The sequence below is a fragment of the Mastigoproctus giganteus genome, chromosome 7 (genome assembly GCF_048544385.1).
Source record: "Mastigoproctus giganteus isolate SK-2022 chromosome 7, ASM4854438v1, whole genome shotgun sequence".
NCBI classification, from domain to species: domain Eukaryota; kingdom Metazoa; phylum Arthropoda; class Arachnida; order Uropygi; family Thelyphonidae; genus Mastigoproctus; species Mastigoproctus giganteus.
In genome coordinates, this window is record NC_143581.1 from 140,130,648 (window position 1) to 140,152,515 (window position 21,868).

A 21,868-nucleotide genomic window follows, 5' to 3' on the forward strand; every position below is an offset into this window, starting at 1 on the left:
TTTCACCAGCCTAGAATGGGAGTGGGTTATTTAAAATGTTTGCTGCTGCCTATATTTGAGAGTGTATTCCACGTGCCATTGGTGTAATTTATAATATTTGTCCCAGATTTTGATTGTACATCATTGTTCAGAAAGTATTTTTAGAAATAAAGTGTTTATTTTCCAATCAAAATGAAAGTGTGCATTTGCAGCAGCAACACAGGGAATGAACTTCACTGAATGCACATTCAATAACCCATCATGGGTAGCAGATTAGTTAGTTTCTGTCCTTCTGCACCACATGAAAAAGACCTGAACTCAAATCCAAGCAAGATGGGTTCATCTTCTATTCATGTTCTATAAATTGCATGTATTCTATGACTGGAATCAAATGCAATGATTTCTTAGCCTTAGTTGCTTTGGAAAAAAACACAAACATTTTTATTAAAACCATCGCAGTTTTTACAAGAAAATATTTTTGGTTTATTACTGATCAGTTATATTACATATTCAAATTTACATTTCACTGTAGCACTTTATGATAATCACCAAAGCAGTCAAAGCACTGGTTTATCCAAACACTTCTCACAACAGCAATTTGTATCTTTCCTTTCTTTCCTTTTGTTGTTCATACTAAAGGCATGAACGACATCCTTTTTTGCACTGCAGATCCCTTTGTATTTAGAGGGAATTTTGCAAGTGCATGCAAAATATTCTTTGGCATTCTTTTAGTAACAGCAATCTCTGAAGGAGTAGTAGGACCTTGTGAGACAAGTTCTCTTATGATAGTAAGATAAAAGTCGTATGAATTCATTTTCTTCCCATTTGTTGTGTTTATCTTAATTTTTGTGATGTATTGGCAACACACACACAAGCCATAATGCACCAAGTCCAAAGGTAAAATAAATTAACAACAGTGATAACCTAGAAATAGGCTACCATGTTAAAGTGTGGGAAAAACTAGTAAAGAAAGAAAACAGTATATGGTAGGATATATGGTTATATGGAAATTCTAGGATATGGTTATAGGATATTGTTATATGATATGGTTAAAACAGTATATGGTTACTAAAACCAATTTAAATATATTTCCAAGGTTAAAATTTGTAAAATGTGAAAAACTGTGAAATGTTGTCATGGTCAGATAAAATCTTACACAGTGTACTCAAGCTTGGTCAGATGATTAAAAGCACTAGAACATATATAGCATTCATCAATAAGGTTTGAGCATTCAACGAAGATGTGTTTAATGTCAAAATGGTTTGTTTGTTTGTTTTGGGATTTATTGGGCGCATCGGCAACTATGACCATTGTGCGGCATGTCAAAATGGTGTTACAGTACTCACACATAAGATCATCAACCCTCAGCAGAAAAAAATGGGGGTGGGGATATTTAATACACTGTCTTATGCAAAGCCGAGCTAGAACAACTTCCTCTTTACAATTCCTGTGCAGACTAGACTGCCTTCAATTAAGGCCTAATCTGGTATAATCTGCTTGCAACTACACATGCCCATGAATGGGCAGGCTACAAACGAGAGAGAGAGAGAGAGAGAGAGAGATATTACTGTGGGCTACCTTCCGTGATCTTCATATGTCATCTGCAGGAGGCTAGCTAGCCTTTGAAGACCTTAAGGGGAAAAAGAAGAGGGGATAGTGGAATATGATGTTTACCCATAGAAAAGTTCAGAGGAAAAGGGGAGATAATGAGAGGAGTATTTTGTTGGGAGATATTGAACAGGAAGTAAGTAAAAGGCTTCCCCTAAGAAGAGGGTTGCTAGGTTATAACTGGCATACTACTTGGACACATGCTATTTGACAGTAAACAGCCCAAATAGCATGCCACTAAAAAGAAACATTGTTTTACTTAAATTAAGCAGCCATTTACAGACTTCAAAATAAAGAAAATAAGCTTCCAACAACAGAACTACTATTTACAGAAGTACTGTTCAAGATGATATACTATTGAAAAAGTTAAGTATAAAAGGGAAATTCTAGAACCCAAAAAAAAACATTCATGCATAAAGTGCACTCCCCAGATAAAACCCCTGAAAGTTGAGTAAACAATTTCTAAAGGACTGGCTGCAACTAAAAGTGGTTTATTTATTTATTGAGTTAAACAATGCTTGACTTGGTGTGCTAGGTACTCAAGTACACTTAACAAACGGGGCTTGTATCTGCCTAGCAGAGATAAGCTCGTCCTCAGCACTGGGGTTGTGCATGTTTGACAGCAGGCTCCACCAGTCTAAGAAGCACATGATAACTGTACATTTTCAAGTTTCGAATGTGTACATTTTCAAGTTTCGAAAGTTGGTTTCCAAGAGAAAAACTTTTTTACTCTCACTGAAGACTAACTCAGTCATGGTGTGGGGAAAAAAAGCAAGTTCCTTGTGTCACCGATGGGATTCAAATCTAGGTCCTCTCCACTGGAAAGAATGATTTTAAAATAAATGAACATTTTTCCTGATAAAAAAAAAAAAAAAAAAAAAAAAATAGCCATTCACAATCACAAAGGAACTGATTCAAAGGCATAAGAATAAGTAACTGATTAAATATACCTCTGACTAGCAGGATATATGAAAATTTCATAAAGTAGTTAATAGCAATTAAATTAGCAACTATTTCAAAATTTAGAAGCACACATTCCTCAACACTGAAAATTTCAGATGCCCAGAACCAACAACTACTTTTGTAATCAACTTTAAAGCATCATGGTTTTTTACTTAGTTCCAAAATAGCTCATTTGTAAAGATTTGAATGCATTCAAGCTTAAAGTGCACATGAGAGGAACTGATTCAAAGGAATAAGAATAAATAACTGATCAGGGTCTCACATCTGGTGAGAATGGGCTTGGCACACCCAGGGTCCTGAGCTGGATATCATCATTCTTCTTTCTTGGTGATTCCCTTCTACTTCTGACTCTCTCTCTCTCTCTCTCCCTCTCAGGATAACTCAGAAATTTTTTTTTAGCTGGTGCAGCATAAGCCTCAGGCTTCCTTGCAACTATATGGCTAGTAATAATAATAAATATACAAAGGGTACTAGGAAAGTTTTGCAATACAGCTTTGTTTATTTAATTTTTTCAAAGTAATTTCCTCTACATTCAATACACCTCTCCATCCTCCGAAACCAATCTTTAAACCAGTTCTGCCAAGTTTCACTAGGGAGTAAAGCACACTCGTTGTCCCAAGCCCGTAGAAGGTCCTCATCACTGGAAAACCGCCTCATTTTTAGCTTCATTTTCACATGCGGGAACAGTGCAAAGTCGCAGGGAGCAAGGTCTGGATTGTAGGGAGGGTGCTCGAGAAGTTTCAGTCCTGTCGTGGTCAAATATTCGGTGCAGGCTTTGGCGCGGTGAGCTGCAGCATTATCGTGATGGAGGTACCAGGTGTCCATTCTTGACTTTGGCCGCAGGTTCTTCATAGATCCAATGACTTTAGGCAGGCATTGTTCAGTATACCACTTAGCTGTGACTGTCTTCTGCGTGTCCAAAACGACACGTTCCACAATTCCACCCGATTTGAAAAATACAGCTATCATTTTCTTCTTTACAGATCGGGATTTTCTGACAATTACGGGTGTGTCGTCATCATCAAAGACCCAAACTTTGTTTTGAGCCTTGGTCGGCAGATCGTAATAGTACAGCCAAGTCTCGTCACCTGTCACGATGTTGTTCACATACCGAGATTGTCCCTTATCAAACTTTTTTAACATCTCCCGGCACCAAGTCACACGTCGTGTCATCTGCTCTTCAGTCAGTTGATGAGGCACCCAGAGAGAACAAAGTTTCTTCACGTGCAAATGATCTTGCAGAATCGAACGAATTGCTGGTGCATTTAGGCCCAAAGTATCCTCTATCTGTTGGTAGGTCACTCGCCTGTTTTCGTCAAGCATTTTCCTCACAGAAGTAACGTTTTCCTCCGTAACTGACGGCGTTCGTGGCCTTCCCGGCCTCTTAGAATCCTCCAGAGTGAAATTTCCCCTTTGGAATTCTCTATACCACCTGAATATCGTTGTACGATGTGGACAATCATCATCTAGTGCAAGAGTCATTTCTTCTAAGCACTGGTCTATGGTTAAACCACGCACGAAATTATACCGCAAAACTGTCCTTATCCCATTTCGTGACCATGATGCCATCGCAAGCACTTTACACTCTCACTACTAATGAATAACTGAGCCCATCGACTTGGCGCGGTGGCTACTATGCATGTATGAACATGTCTCAACATGCAGCAACAAGCAGCTTCCTGTGATTCATTGTTGCGTCATATTGCAAAACTTTCCTAGTACCCTTTGTACCTCTGACTAGCAGGATATCTGAAAAATGGATAAAGTAGTTAATAGTAATTAAATTAGCAACTCTTTCAAAATTTATAAGCATGCATTCCTCAATGTTGAAAATTTCAGATGCCCAGAATCAACAACTACTTTTCTAATCAACTTTAAAGCATCAGGGTTTTTATGCCACTTTGGAATTGAACATCCGGTCGCTCAACATAAAGATTATCATTAGGTACATTTAGGTATTAAAAATTTTTTCCATAACATCTATCTGGAAATTTTTCATTTGAATTTCTCGCACAGTTTGAACAATAACAACACCAATTACAGATATGAGAGAAAACTAACATTTTGACAGTTTAATGCTTATCTAAAATGACTGGGGTTCTAACCTTACTCACATATAGATTTTTTTTTTTTTTCATATATATATATATACTGTAATCAGTTTTATTACAATAACATACACTGTGCTGCCACTTTATTAGGTACACACCTGCTGAGCACACAAATGGTTTGTCCCATAACGTTGCAAGTCACATGACCACAGTTGTGGATATAAATGCAACAGAACAATCTTTCTAGTATCAGTTAAGCATACAAACCGTAGCAAGAATAGAGAAAAGGAGTGATCTAACGAACTTTGAACGTGGCATGGTAGTAGGTACAAGATGTGCTAGACAAAGCATCTCTGAAACGGCAGTTCTCCTGAACTTTTCACGCACAACAGTTTCAAGGGTGTATCGAGCATGGTGCAATGAACAGAAAATATCCTCTCAACGGCACTCCTGTGGAAGAAAATCACTTGTTGATGAGCGAGGTCAGAGGGGGATGGATAGAATTGTGCAAGGAAATAGATGGGCCACAATATCGCACAGCACGTCAGAATACAACCTTGGTGCGCAGAACAAAATATCGCAACAGATCACTAGTCGCACTTTGTCGCAAATGGGCAGGCTACAACAGCCGACAGCCACATCGCGTACCTTTCTATCAATGAAGAATAAGAGAGCATGCCTCCTGTGGGCACAGCTACACCAGCACTGGACTATCGATGATTGGAAAACAGTTGTTTGGTCTGACGAGTCAAAGTTCCTGGTGAATCATGTTGATGGAAGGCTGAGAATCTGGCAAAAACAACATGAATCCATGGACCCATTATGTCTGATGATTACTGTGCAAGGTATGGTGTGGGGAATGTTTTATTGGCATACGTTGGGTCCATTGATACCCATAGGTTGACGTCTGAATGCCACATCATTGCTGACCAGTGCATCTGTTCATGTTGACAGTTCATCCTCAGTCAGATGGTTACTTCCAGCAGGATAATGCGATGGTGCACAAAGCCCGAATCACTACGGAATGGTTCCAGGAACATGACAATGACTTTTCTTTGCTGCAGTGGCCCGCTCAGTTCATGGATCTCAATCCTATTGAACATCTTTGGGATGAGCTGGAAAGGGCTGTTCGCTGCAGGCCTACACCTCCATCGAATCTCAAGGAAATGCGTGACACACTCGTGTCTACATGGTACTCCATTCCTGCACGTTTTCAGCATCTTGTTCAATCCATGCCTAGACAAATTCAGGCTGTTTTGAAGGCTAAAGGAGGCTCCACAGGCTACTAGGTAGGTGTACCCAATAAAGTGGCAGCACAGTGTATAACACTGTACTAATAAAACTTCACTGTAATGCAAAACCAAAAACTGCCAATTAGTTCAGAATTTAACTTACAGGATAATGCATAACCCAATGAATAATTTCACAACCTCCTTCTTGTTCTCTGTCCACCACATCTAGTCTTATAACAAGTTTATCCCACTGTTTTCTATATTCTGTATCTGTCTATAAAATAAAAAATATATATATTACATATATATTATGTAATTTTATATCATAAGAAGGTGACAAATAAAAGAAACATACTTAGGTATACACTGAGTGGACAGAAATCATGGGATACCTATCTAGTAACGGGTAGGCTCACCTTTCACCCAGATAAGGGCAGTCACATGGCGAGGCATTGAGTCCACTAGTTCAAGAAAGTGTTCCACAGGTATTTCCATCCATGCTTGCTGCAGCACTGTCCATAATTCCATTGCATTTCTGAGTGGAGGATCCAAAGCACGAACGGACCTTTCCACAGCATCCCAGAGATGCTCCACAGGGTTCATGTCGGGTGAACAGGGAGGCCATTCCATGGTGGTAAAATCTACGGAATGCTCTTCGAACCATGTTCTAGTACATGTACTAGTACAAATACACACATGTACAGTCTTGTTGTACATGTGTGTATATGTATTTATGTCTGTGTATGTGCAGGAAGAGTCCATTGCCCTGTGGATGCACGATGACCATGAAGGGCTGCAGATGGTCTGCAAGGATGGACATGTAATCTGGAATGTTCAGAGATGCATCTAGACATACCAGAGGTCTCAATGTGTACAAGCTGAACACAACCCCAGACCATTACCGACTGTCCACCTGCCTGAATGCTTATATACCATTAAAAAAATACTCCACGAGGAGGATTCCAAGTTGGATGAATAATGAAGTTGCCAAATTACTTAAGCAGAAAAAGACGGCATGGAAAAGTTAGCAATAAAAAAGTACTGAAATCTATAATAGCTACAAATTGATCTGTAATAATGCTGGCAAAGGCAGATTATGAGAAATAACTGGCAAAGGGGGGGGGGGGGGGGGGGGGAAGGGGGGAGATAAGGAATTCTTCATATATATAAATGCAAAGAAGACAAGGACAAACCAGAACCAGATAGGACCCTTATGTAATGGACATGGGATAGTATTAGATACCCCAGCTGAAGATGTAGATCAACTCAACAGTTGCTTTCCATCGATATTTACAGAAGAAAAACCCTTCACATCAATGAGAAATTCTGGGAGTGAAGTTGAAAAAAATGTAATTAATGATGTCGAAATTTCATATGTTTATTTAATGAATAAACTTTCAACTGACAGGACAGTAAGGCACCTGGGGCTGATAGCATTTACCCTAATCTTAAGAGAGGCAGCAAGTGAGTGCACTGAACCATTGTGGCCAATTATGAGAGCATCACTGTACTCAGGTGTGATTCCGTTGGATTGGAAAAGTGTCAATGCATCTCCAATACATAAGGGTGGTTCTAAGAGTGAAGTGGGAAATTACCGGCCAGTTAGTCTAACTTCAGTAGTAGTAGGGAAAATCATGGAGACTGATCAAGGGTGGAATTCAGGATCACTTAGATAGAAATGGAATTCTGAAGGATACTCAGCATGGTTTTGTAATGGGACAATCATGTTTAACTAATATGGTTAGCTATTTTGACAGGATCACTCAAGAGCTGGACTTAGAGAATAATTTAGACATTGTTTATTTGGATTTCAGCAAAGCATTTGACTCCGTCCCACACGAGTGGTTACTTTATAAGCTGGAACAGGTTGAATCACAGGGAAAATCCTTAGATGGATAGCAGGGTGGCTTCAGGGCAGGAGGCAGAGGGTTGTGATAAATGGTTATTCCTCAGATTGGGTTGATGTAAGAAGCGGGGTTCCCCAAGGATCAGTATTAAGGCCATTGTTGTTTTTGATTTTCACAAATGACATCGATGAAGGGATAGAGGGCATAAATGTTTAAATTTGCAGATGATGTAAAGATTGGTAGAGTAGTTAATGACTGCCGCCAAGCAAAGCTTCTTCAGAATGACCTAGATAGACTTCAGAGATGGGCAGAAAAATGGTAGCTATGCTTTAATCCAGCAAAGTGTAATCTATTCCACTTGTGCAACAGTAACCCCAAAATAACCTATACACTTGGTTGAGTTGAATTAAAGCCAGTAGTGGAGGAAAGGGACTTGGGTATTACTATACGGTCAGATATGAAGTTCTCGTAGCATTGTAGACTGGTTGCAAGGAGGGCTCATGGTGTCCTATCAATGATTTATTGAACAATCGCTAGTAGAGATAAGGACATCATAATCCCATTATATAAGGCTATTGTTAGACCAAACTTGGAATACTGTATTCAAGTATGGAGACTGCACCTAAAGAAAGACACTGTTCTTCTTGAAAGGTCCAAAGATGGATAACTCGCCTGGTGAGATCGGCAAATGGGCATCCATATGAAGAAAGACTTCGAATATGTGGGTTGCATTGCTTGGAAACTTAGGTATACAGAGTGGCACCTAAGAGGAGACTTGATTGAGTGTTTAAGGCTCTGAGAGGCATAAGTAAAATGAATAAGGTTGAAATTTTCATGGTTATAAATGATTCTAGAACTAGGGCCATAATTTCAAGTTATTGGGGAGAGCTGTTTAGACTGTACTGCAGGAAGATTTATTTTAGCCAGCGAGTTATAAATTACTGGAATAAGTTACTTACATGGGTGGTAGAGGCTGACAGGATGGGAAATTCAAAGGTCAGCTGGATTACCTAATGGTGGAGGGAAATGCATAAGTTGTCTATTTAATTTTCTCTTATTAATTTTATTATTATTATTTTTTAATTTTCTTCTTATTATTATTAATTTGTTTTTATTCTTATTATTTTATTTTATCTATTTTTTTAAATTTAATTTTATTATTATTTTTTTTTTGGCTGGTGTAGCATAAGCCATAGGCTTCCTTGCAACCATGTGAACATTAATTCTAATCAGTTACTTGTTGTCATGACGGGTGCATAACTTCGTGCAGTTTGTGCCAGATACGCACTCTCCCATCCACTCGAAATAACTGGAAACATCACACATCGGACCAGGAGACCCGTCTCCAATCATCCAAGGTCCAGTGGTGATGTTCTTTTGCCAGTTGAGGCATAGAGTCCTGTGTAGTGGTGTTAGCAATGGGACACTGGTGGGTGGGCAGCTCCCTCGTTGGTTTCGGCAGTGATTTGTGCCACTATCGCCCTCAAGTTGGCTGAAACAATGCGAGACAGACATTGACGGCTATGTTCAACCATCTTTCTCTGCCCACAGCGCTGTCCACAATGGGATGCTTTCCTGAAATGGCATATTCCCAATACACTTTTGATACTGTCGAGCGGGGATAGTGCAATTTCTGTACCACTCCACGATAGTGACTCATGCGTTGGACACCCGCTATCATCCCTCTTTCAAAATCAGTTAACTCACGACATTTATCCTTACTGACACCGAATTACCATCTATACAGAGGTCAGCAACCTGCAGCTCACAAGCCACATGTGACTTTTGAACATGTAACTGCGGCTCTTTAACTTTTAGCCCACATGAAGCACAATTTGAAATGGAATTAAGAGGTCTTAAAAATTAAGGGCATATGGAATGCAAGACTAAAATGCCTTAAAACTGAAATTGAGAATTTGGAAAGGCTGCCCTTGCAATTCTACACAAATGGACGGTGACAGTTGAGTTGAAAAAGCAAGACCAAATTGTGTTCGATGCATGGAGTAGCTTACCGGACAAGTATACAAATTTGAAAATATTCGTGTTTGGACTTCTCTCAGTTTTTGGTTTGACGTATTTCTGCAGGTAAATATTTTCGAACATGAACTATATTAAAAATAAATCAAGAAACAATCTGAACAATGCGAGTCTCTCAGCATGTTTAAAGATGAAAATTACTGCGTGCTCGCCTGATGTTGAGAGACTCGCTCAAGAAGTTCAGCAGCAAGTCACATTAATTCGTACCTAATTGGATGTTTGTTACATTTTTTCAGTATCAATAAATAATATTTCAAAATATATATTTTTTAAAAAAACACCTTTCCACTCTATTCCATTTCTTAAAAAGCTTCCCCCCTCCCCCGAAGCTTGAACTGCAGTGTGGCTCTTCGGATTCTCTCTTTTTAATTAGATCAAAAATGGCTCTTCACTCAAAAAAGGTTGCCGACCACTGGTCTACATGAGTGCAGTGATGCAGTGTACCTACATACCTGCCAAACAGTGGGTTCGTCCACCAGTGAGAGAGGTGACAGCATCGTGTTGCTCAGGAATCTCATCCTTTCAGTGTATACAAACTATACCACTGATATAACATTTCAAGGAAATCGCGCAGGTTGTGAAAACTGATAAAATGTGAGAAAGCAACTTTTACTGCTATGTGTGAGAAGCAAGGCAGGATGGGATCTAAAAGTTCCAGAACAGAATTTGTTAAAAATATTTAAACATCAAATAAAAAAACTTATTTGTAACTTAACTTTGTAACCAAGGATGTCCAGGAGTCACAGCAGGTGGTGTTTTCATTGCACGTGCATAAAAGTTTATTTTTATTTGTGGTTGACAGGAAATAATTTCGAATCATCATTATTCAGAATGTCACTTTGAACAAAATATCTATAAATTTTTCTTTTTGTTAAATAAATTAGCCATTAAGTTGTTCATCGAAAATTAATAATTTTAGAAAATATGTGATAGTTGAGAAATTTCCTTTGGAAATGCCAGCGTGTAGAAATGATGTTGAAGTATATGGTGAAAAAGTAAATATCATTGATATATCAATGATATTGATATTGGTTGTTAATGACAGCACACTACTGCAAAAGGATCTAGAAACGTTCAGCAGATGGGCTGAGAGGTGGCAACTAAAGTTTAACATCAACAAATGTAAAGTACTGCATACGGGTAGTAATAACCCCAGAGTAACATACCAACTGTGCAGTACTACACTTGGGGCAGTGGGGACAGGGTGCAAGAGTAGCTCATAGTGTCTTATAAATGATATACAGGAATTTTGCTAGTAGGGATAAGGAGGTGATTATCCTCTTGTATAAGGAAATGATCAGACCACACCTTGAGTACTGCATACAGGTCGGGAGGCTCATTTTAGGAAGGATGTAGAACTGCTGGAACGAGTACAAAGAAGGGCAACAAGATTGGTGAATGGAACAAAGAGTTGCTGTTACGAAGAAAGGCTTAAGTTCTGCAAATTACAGCATCTGGAGACTAGGCACCTGCAAGGTGATCTAATTGGTTTGTACAAGCTCAATGCTGATGGGATTCTTCCTCCTGCTCAGATTACTCACCTGAGGAAACAAAATTCAAATTCAGGAAAGACAATTGTAGAATAGATGTGCAGAATAGCTAGCGGGTGGTTGATCATTGGAACAAACTTCCATCTGTTGTAGTGGGGGTCGACAACTTAAATAAGTTCAAGGCACAAACATTTGGAGTGAATGGATGGGTAAAATAAATGGGAATTAATATATTTTTTTTTTTGGTTGATGCTAATATAAGCTTGCTTTCTAGCATCATATGCCTCTACTAACGCCAATATCAGCACTTCAAAAATGGACATGATATTGCCGAGGACTATACAAGGTGCAAAAGATCTTGCATTTAAAAAAAATGACAAACATGTTTCCCACATCAAAAGCATTATCTGGGACCAATTATCAAATAAGAATTGAATACATAGCCTCTCAAGTTGAAATATATGATAGTTGCCAATCCTTTGATGGCTTGGCAATTACAATATGATATTTTAAACATGAAAATATTATGCAACTTCTTTGCCCCCAAGTTTATAACGACAGATCAGAAAGAAACAGGGGTTCAACTGCTAAAAGAAACGGTTGAAATTTGTAATTGCAATTCAGATAGAAATGTGATGTTTACTTTATGACCTGCAGACAAAATTTCAATGCTTTCAATAGAGGTTTCAACTCGTCGGTAATTGGAATGCTGATGATGGGAGTAATGTGTCACAACACACAGTACATTGAACCCTGCTGAAAATGGGGCTGCATAGCTGCAGGCTGCTCCGAGTGCCCGTGCTAACCATGGTTCATCAGCACCAGCACCTACAATGAGCAAGCAAGCAAGCATTGAAACTGGACCTTGAGTGATTGGAAGAAGGTCATCTGGTCCAATGAATCACGTTTCCTGTTGCAAAGTGTGGACGGCCAGGTACGTGTGCTTCATTTACCTGGGGAAGTGACAGCACCTGGATGCACCGTGGGACGAAAACAAGCAGGTGGCGACGGTGTCATGCTCTGGGCGATGTTCTGCTGGGATACCCTGGGTCCAGTCATCCATGTGCCAGGCACTCTGACGTCTACCACCTACCTAAACATCACTGCTGACCAGGTACATCCTTTCATTGCAACGGTCTTGCCCTCTGGTGGTGCCATCTTTCAGCATGATAATGCGCCATGCCACACTGCCCGGATTGTTCAAGACTGGTTACGGAATATGAGGAAGACTTCCAGGTCAGACCTGGCCTTCAAATTCCCCAGACATCAATCCCATCGAGCATCTGTGGTTTGTGTTGGAACAGCAACTCCAATCTGCAGCGACTCAACCACGGACCTTACAGGAGTTAAAGGATCTGCTGGTTACGTGTTCATACCAGATACCACAAGACACATTTAGAAATCTTGTAGCATCAATGCTTTACCGGGTACGAGCTGTTTTGGCTGCACATAGAGGACCAACATCATATTAGATAGATGGTCATAATGTTTTGGCTCATCGGTGTATACTTCTGTTCAGAATTTTTACTAATAGGTTACTCTTTTAGAAATACTCTCCTGAAGAATGTTTGAGAATTCCAATCAAAAGGAAAAGACCACACCTGTGAGCAATGAAAAATTGAAAACTGCACCATAACAATTATCCTGTATTGTTGTTAACACAACAAACCAAACTAACCTTCAAAGCACTAGTTTATTTAGTATTTAGGATAGAGTTGCTCATAATTCTACTCTTAAATAACTTTACAACTTTACATTTACAATCAGTTAGTTCTGAAGTAAAACTAACTGATCATATATGTAATTTAAGTATTTATAATTTACTCAATACCCATCTTTAATTTCCCCAATCTGAATGTGAATCCCTGATGTATGCTGAAGAGTGTTTAGTACATATTTTTTATACAATAAAGATTATTATATATGTCTATAACAATTTCTATAATATGCAATTATAATAAAGATATACATGCAATTATGTTCAGACAATTCACTTGACTATCCTGTTTAATTTACTGATGACAGATCTTAGTTATAACATTTTACCATCATATGGATTAGAGTAATTCATAAATACCTGAACAGTGAAAAATGCTCTGGCTGGAATGTCATAAAATGTGCCAAGAACTGAAAAGAAACATTGGTTTTACTTAAAGTAAACAATCATTTACAAATTTCAAAATACAGAAAACATGTTTCCAACAACAGAGTTACTGTTTACAAAAGTAATGTACTATACAAGGATGACTTTGAAAGGTGAGAATAAACTTAGAAGTGAAATCTAGCACCCAGAAATAGAAAAAACATTCCGCCCCAAAAAGATAAGTAAAAACTTTCTATAGAGGACTGGTGCAACTAAAAGTGCAGCAGTTTATTTATTTATTCAATTAAACATATAAACATATTATAAGGGACAGGCCCTTTCCTAGGGTATTGGCACGCTCCCCTTTTTTATTTGATAATTAGTAATGATTAGAGTAATTTCTTTTTTCTCTGATAAACATAAGTACAGTAATACCCCGAAGTTACGCGATAGGTGGGTCCGACGAAAATCGCGCGTAAGTCGGAGTACAACTTTGCATATAAATACATATAAATTTTGCTTAATTGGGACCAAGGACTAACAAAAACACTAGTTTAGAAGAAAAATATTAATAAAATTGCAGTTCTTTATACATATTAATACAAAATATGTATTAAAAAAACAAATGACTTACGTTAAAAAGTTATTTCGATGTCGATGGCTTCATAAAATCTAACAAATTCGTCTGACGACACAGCGCGTTCTTTTTTTCACGCAGAATTTCTTAGTAGCAAGCTAATAATTTTTTTTATTCCTTGCTTTGTAGCTATAACGCGTTCTTCGTTGGAGTCTATGTTTTCTAAAATTTTTAAGCCCTTTACAATTGAGCCCTTTTCAATTTTCAACCTGTCAAGTTTGCAATTGTCATGTGCTTTTCGCCGTTGCTTCATTTAGGCCTGTAGCACGTGCAATATCACATGGTCTTTCATTTCGCTCAAAGCGTTTCACAATTTCATATTTTTTCTCTATCAACAGAGGCGGACTGGCCATAAGCCTTACCGGGGTAACCCCGGTGGGCCAGTGTGATTTTGGCCATAAACCATAGTGTGAGGCCACTATAAATTTTCCCGGGTAAGAATTTTTGATCCAGTCCGCCTCTGTTTATCGATAATTGCTTTTCTTTTTCTCTCTGAATCTGCAGTGTCTTCACCAGGACGCTTCCTTTTCACACCTTTTAATTAAGTATTTTACTCATTTTTAGGGAATAAAGCACAATTACAAAACGAGGAGGCACACTTGATACGCATAAACAAAGCTGCGCGCATGTAGCAACTGAATAAACAACACCATAAAGGCAGAGATACACTATTAATACCTCACATTTCTAGGGGTTACTACCATAAAACAATAAAAATCCAGTTGCGTTTCTGCTAGTGGAATCTGTTATAAACTGGTAGTAAACTCGATCTAATTGCATTTGCGATTATACCGATAGCTGGAATTGTGTTGGTTTTTACGTTATTATGGTGAAATGTGTTTCCCTTCACTGATATAAAAAACATAAAAGCAGCAAAGTTGAATTTTGTTCATCTTTCGCTCTCAATCTCCGCGTCGCACCATATATCGATAACATATGAAAAACGACCTTGAAGATAGTGGGCGGCAGCGTTGCCAAACGAAAAAATCAAGAACCGCGTAACTCCGAGTTCGCGTAAGTCGGGGTAGCGTAAGTCGGGGTATTACTGTAATGATAAACATAAGTTTACAGTATAAATTTTAATTCTGAAATAAATTTTTATCTAATTATTAAGCATTGAAATATTAAACAATCACAAATAAAATCAACAAAATTATAAGATAGCAATATCACTTACAAACAAATTATACACAAAAATAAATAAAAATTAAGAATATATGTATTCAAAACTTAAATTTTAAATGAAAGAAATTATGTACAGTATTCAAAAAGTTGTTTTACGAGATTTTATTGATGCAGATGTTGAAATAATATCATGCATATTAATTCCATCTAAAACATCATTTTCAACTGAAATTAATGCAAGATTAGTTGTTTTCCTCTAGCATACTGAAACAAAGGCAATTTTTAATAATTTTCAATTCTGACAATGAGCACTCTCTGGATGCTACAAAAACAGGAAGTGTTAGTAATATTCTTAATACTATGTATATATTTGGATATATGATAGATTATAAATTATTCCTATGTAGATATTGCATAAGTTCCACTGGTGTCATTTGTATTAGATGTGCGAATTTTTAATGATTTTAATTGTTCACATAATTCTGTACCATTTATATCTGATTCATTTTCTTCATCTTTCATTTTTTTATTCTTCATCTGATAACTTACAACGGTTAATCAAATATCTTTCTGCAATATATGAATAATTTTACAAAAAACTAAATAAATTACAACGAACTTTTTAATAATGAGAAACATTCTTTGATTGACTGTAAAGCTCTGTCTATAATAATGTAATAAAAGTTTATTTTAAAATTTTGTTCAGGACCCTGAACTATCTTGTTCAAAAAATTCTTTTTACATCTAGCTCTTAAACTATGAACTGCAGGAAATCCTGGATCGACATCAATTTCATCTGCTAACTCCTTTGCTGTTTCAGGGTAACAGTAGCTTTTGATACTGTTCCACATAGAAGACTACTGTACAAATTGGAGCAGTATAGCATTAAGGGCAAATTGCTACAATAGATAACAGGATGGTTGAGTGGGAGATGACAAAGAGTGGTAATCAATGGACACTGCTCTTCGTGGATTAATGTTATTAGTGGAGTCCCTCGGGGTTCAGTGTTGGGCCCATTGTTGTTTTCTGTATTTATAAATGAAACTGATGATGGTATATCAGGCTTAATGTCCAAGTATGCAGATGATGCAAAGGTTGGCAATGTACTACTGTAACAGGATCTAGAAAAGTTGGGCAGATGGGATGAAAAGTGGCAACTGAAGTTTAACATTGAAAAATGCAATGTACTGCGTACGGGTAGAAGTAAGCCCAGAGAAATGTACCAGCTGTGTGGTACTATACTCAGGGTGGTAGAAAATGAAAAAGACCTGGGAGTATTTGTGTGGTCAGATATGAAATTTTCTGAGCAATGCAGACAGGCTGCAAGAGTAGCTCATGGTGTCTTGTCAATGATATACAGAAATTTTGCTAGAGGGGATAAGGAGGTGATTGTCCCCTTGTATAAGGCAATGGTCGGGCCACACTTTGAGTACTGCATACAGATCTGGAGGCCTCATTTTAGGAAGGATGTAGAACTGCTGGAATGAGTACAGAGAAAGGCAATGAAATTGGTGGGTGTAACAAAGGGTTGCTGTTACCAAGAAAGACTTAAGTTCTGCAAATTGCAGCGTCTGGAGACTAGGCACCTGTAAGGTGATCTAATTGAGGTGTATAAGGTCTTAAGGCCTTGAATGGTTTGAGCAAGCTCAATGCTGATATGGAATTCTTCTTCTTGCTCATATTACTCACCTGAGGGGACATAAATTCAAATTGAAAATTGTAGATTAGATGTGTGGAAATTTGCCTTTAGCCAGCAGGTGGTTGATAGTTGGAACAAATGTCCATCTATCACAGCGTAGGTTGAAAACTTAAATAAGTTCAAGGCAGAACTAGACAAGCATTTGGAGTGAATGGATGGGTGAAATGGAAAAGGGTTTTTTTTGGCTGATGTTGCTATATAAGCTTGCTTTCTTGCATCATATGCCTCTACTAATGCTAAGTCATTTAACATATCTACACAATCGTATATTAACTTTAGGGTCTCACAAAAGTTTATTTACGAAATTAATTTTGAATAAAACATCATTCCAAATTATTACAGCAATTTATGTTTTAATTTTTAATCCTAAAGACTGTTCTTCATGTTTTGTGTTTATATCTCTTGTTGTGTTTTGCTAACTCTACCAAACTCCCAGTAGCCTAAACGCAAAGGAGTAATTTCTTTAATTCTGCTTTTGCAATGAGTGTCACTTAGAGGTTGGTTATAATGTTAAATTTTTAACATGTTTTCTTAATATATCCCATCTATATGTACAAGATGAATGAAAAAAATAAATTTCCTGAATGATATTAAAAAAAATCAACTGTCTCGTCAATAATTTTAGGCACGTCATTTACCACTAAATTTAAAATGTGGGCCAAGCACAGTACAGCCAGGCCTCGCCTAATGCGAGTTCGATTAATGTGTTTTTCGGTTACCGCTATTTGAAAAAATCATACCACTTTTCGCTTTATACGATGCAAATTTCCAGTTAATGCGATATTTTTTTTTATGTGATAGTTGAAAAAGATTTGAATCGTGCATTAAGCTTACAGCGCGTCGGATGGGGCAATAAACAAATGTTTGCCTGCTCCCACCTCACTGTGTTCCATCAACCCTCGGAAGATGTGTTACCTTTGTCTTCCATTAATAAAGTCAATGCAGACTTGCATTTAAAAATTCTAATTTTTAAATAAGCAAGATGAAAATGTTACCATGAAGGAGATAATGGTAAAAGAACTAGATGAAATCTTTCGTTTGAGGTTCTCTGCAATATTTATTTCGCCAGGGCCCAGAGAAGGTTGTTGTCGGCTATCGGAAATTGATTGATGAAAAGAGAAAGTTAGCACTGTTCAAACAACTCTGTTCAAATATTGTAACAAACTGTTTCTTCACTGTGTATGTTATGTCAGAGTTTCCCAAACTTTCTCGGTTCACGGCACCTTTAGTGTCTCAGTAATTTTTTCATGGTGCACCTAGACCAAAAGTTCCTAGACCTAACAGTTCCGTTTATTAAGTAGTTAGGTCCAAACAACTTAATAAGAAATGTTGAAACTGTGAACTACCTAGAGCACATGTATCAATATTTGTAAACTACATAGTAAATAATGAAATAAATACAAAATTAACAATTACCTCAGCTCAATGAAATGATTTGTTCTGTTTGCAGTTAAATGTTGAAGTAAGAGAAATTGTTAGTTGCTAATAACATTTCTGCATCGCTGTTGTTTAAAACAACATAAATGATATACGACTACTCGTCGTGCCCTTGTAGCAAATGTTATTATATTGCAGCAGTTTTGTCAGGTGCCATGCAGCAAGTTGATTAGTTAAACCAATTTATAGCAATTGTTGTTACATTGTAACAATCTTTCCAGGCACAGCGGGTAGGTTGCAACTAATTAAGCACATACACCAACTGCTAAATCCAGGAGCAATGGCTGACATTCAGTGCAGCACCCTTGTCCATGGTGTTTAGCACAACATCAGCAACGGGTAGGAATGGACCTGACAGAGCAGTGGTGTCCAACCTTTTCCCGTATAGGGGCCATATCCAAAGTTAGATTTGTTTCGCAGGCCACACTGAGTGATTTGAGAAAAATTTGTTGCAATTTCCATATTTTGTTACATGTAAAAGGCAGTTTCTATTTTCATGTTACCATTTTTTATTTTCAGGCTATATATAAAAAATGCAAAACACTTTTATGTGCAATAAATCTTATTTTTTAGATTTTATTAAAATTATAAAAACATAACTTACTTTTGTTTTTTAAAATAAATACTTTACTTTTGCTTTTCAATGGTCACTTTAGAAAATTTACAACCTGAAAAGGATCACTGCTTTTCAATATTAAGGTGAATAAATAAATATATGATACATCTAAAATTGAAAATATTCTAAAATTTTATTAGGTACAATACACTAACATTTACTGAACAAAACTTAACATTTAATGAGATGATTGAGGGTGGATATTTTTTAGATAATTGTTCAAAATTGGTTGAATATTTGTGATGCCAATTCTCAATACGGAATGAAGATGCTCATCTGTTATTCTGTTACTTTTTAAATATTTATTTGATTTCATGCATGAAAAAAAATTGCCCGCAAATATATGTTGATCCCAACAAAGTAGCCATTATTGTGGCAGTTTCTTTTATTAGCAGAAAATCTTCAGATGGGAGAGCCTTGTAGAATTCAAATAGTTTAGTTTCACATTCCATATACTTATTTTTGAATCATGTTTTGGCTTGAAGATCAATAATTTCAAGTTGCAAGCTAGGATTGTAGTTTTCAGCCACAGAAGTAAATGGATTCTCCAACAAGCTTATGTCTTTTTCATGGGATCTTACATCAGCAAATTGACTTTCAAACTCGTAAAAAAAGTAACTGTAATAACAAGAGGCAACAATTCTAAATGCATTTGTAGAAAGAAAAATTCTATTTACAAACTTTTTGATCAAAGAATGAACCCCAGGAATGAATTAAGTTTGTATGTTGATGACTGCCTTTTTGCAGAATTTCACATGTATATATACACACATATATACATACGTGTGTGCATTTTGAATGTTGGTTTAAAGCAGCATCAATAAATTACATTTGTTTTACTATACAGGGATATAGTTTCGTGACAATTTTTATATAAACAAATGTAATTTATTGATGCTGCTTTAAACCAACGTTCAAAATGCACACATGTATGTATATATGTGTGTATATATACATGTGAAATTCTGCAAAAAGGCAGTCATCAACATACATTTTCTATTTTCTATTATTATCACAAAACTTTCTAGCAACAACAGACAAACTGAATTAACATAAATTTAAAATAAATTTTTATTAAAATAAATGATATCTATATAAAATGCTGAAACGGATATAAAATATAATAAAAGCATTAAAATACAATAGAATAAAATCAAATCTAGACAAAATTAATAAAATATACAGTAGTTTTTGGGGCGAAGTGTCTCTTCATCAGCTTAGTCAGTGAACGGTGTGCTGCAGTATATATATGTTGGTTAAAACAGCAAAAGTCAACTGAGCATGATCAAGCATCACAAGCCTAGTGTCAACAGAGAAGAATTACATATACGTGACAAGCGGCAGCACGGTTGATCTCATAATGGGATGCCAATGCACTCCCTTATGTGCAGTGCCAAAAATATGAGCTCTGGCAGTAATCACATGAATAGTCGACAATTTCAATGTCTCGTATAAATTAGCCAAATAAAATTACCAGGCTTGTGATGGCCGATCATGCTCAGTTGACATTTGCTGTTTTAACCAACATGCATATATACTGTAGCACACCGTTCACCGACTAAGCCAATGAAGAGGCACTTCACCCTGAAAGTTACTGTATATTTTATTAATTTTGTCGACATTTGATTTTATTCTATTGTATTTTAACGCTTTAATTTTGTATTTTAATGCTTTTATTATATCTTATCTCCATTTCACTATTTTATGTAGGTATAATTTATATAATAAAAATTTATTTTAAATTTATGTTAATTCAGTTTGTTGGTTGTCACTTGAAAGTTTTGTGATATGCAACCAGAAGCTCAAGGCCTGTTTTCAATTTCTATTATTATATCAAGTTTGTCACTAAGCTTTAATGTTATTTTTCTTTCCTTCCCTGTATGAGGTTTATTAACTTTAGGAGCCATAGTGAGGGGTTTTTAATTTAAAATAAATGTAAAACAGTGGTATAATTGTGATATCAGTACAGAATTCACTTTATTAACTCCCTTTTAATTTAAACAAATAAAGTAATCACGTGACTTGCCATTTTCTTTTTTTTTTATATGATTGTAAGCATATCAGAGTATAGAAAACATTTCTTGTTTTCTATACTTTGATACGCTTACAATCATTCCCTTATATGAGACTATTCAGCTTAATATAACATAGCCTCATCATTTGGTCTAACGTATATGTAACGTGATATCAGTACAGAATTCACTTTAAAAATGGCTAATTTAAACAAATAAAGTAATCATATGACTTGCCATTTTCGTTTTCCGGCACTGAAAGACATTTGCTTTGCATGTAAACATCAGACCTCAATATGCTGTTATTTTGGGTGCCATCATTTCAGTCTACAGTATATACAGTGGATTCCGGTTATTTGGGCCACCGGTTAATCGGGACAGCTGTTTATTTGGGGCAAATCTTAAAAAACAGAAACCAATCGAGAAAATAGCCAGAGTTTACTTCACTTAATTGGGACAGCATGCCGTTTAATTGGGGCAAGAGGCCGCAGCACTGGAGATTACTCTACAATTGTCTCCGACGGTACCACGTGGTTCGGTGGAAATTCTGGAAGTCACAACCACAAAACAATAAAAACAATTAGCAGCCACCTGTTTAATGGGCTTTTCTGTTAGTGAAAGTTATCATAAAGAGACAGTAAACTCGATCTTACTGAATTTGCGATAATACCAACAGCTGGAATTCTGTGGGTTATGGTGAAATGTGTTTACACTTCCATGGAATCTTCAATCATATAAAAAAATTAATTTTCAAATCTTCTCTTCGTTCCTATTTTTAAAGCTTTGTAACTCGTTACTCCGTTCTCACTTGTGCATATAGTGTTGCTTGCAATTTGTGTGTGCCGTGTTCTTTGTTATTGATTGCTTATCTTTTTACTGTTTTAAATTTTAACCCCCACCCACAAGTCAGTGAACAGAAATGTCAACTAGTTAGTATACGTATTAATTATTCCGATTATCACGCATATTCTTCCGAATTGGTAAGGTAATAAAGGGTAAATTTGTGCTTAATATATCTTTGCTCTTATAGCCTGTGGATAATATTCCTCCTA

At 36.7% G+C, this 21,868-nt stretch overlaps 1 protein-coding gene across 2 annotated transcripts in view; it reads right to left on the reverse strand.

Annotated features, from left to right (window-relative positions):
• Positions 1–21,868, reverse strand: part of LOC150083227 (stAR-related lipid transfer protein 7, mitochondrial-like) — a 109,755-nt gene that overhangs the window by 34,539 nt on the left and 53,348 nt on the right. Inside the window, exons 3-4 of one of the 2 annotated variants that reach the window (XM_090377122.1) lie at positions 13,285–13,334; positions 5,997–6,107 (exon numbers count right to left, since the gene is read on the reverse strand). In XM_090377122.1, the coding sequence (XP_090233248.1) occupies positions 5,997–6,107; positions 13,285–13,334 (161 nt within the window). The remainder of the gene's footprint in view (positions 1–5,996; positions 6,108–13,284; positions 13,335–21,868) is intronic. The other variant, XM_090377123.1, reaches the window with a different exon arrangement.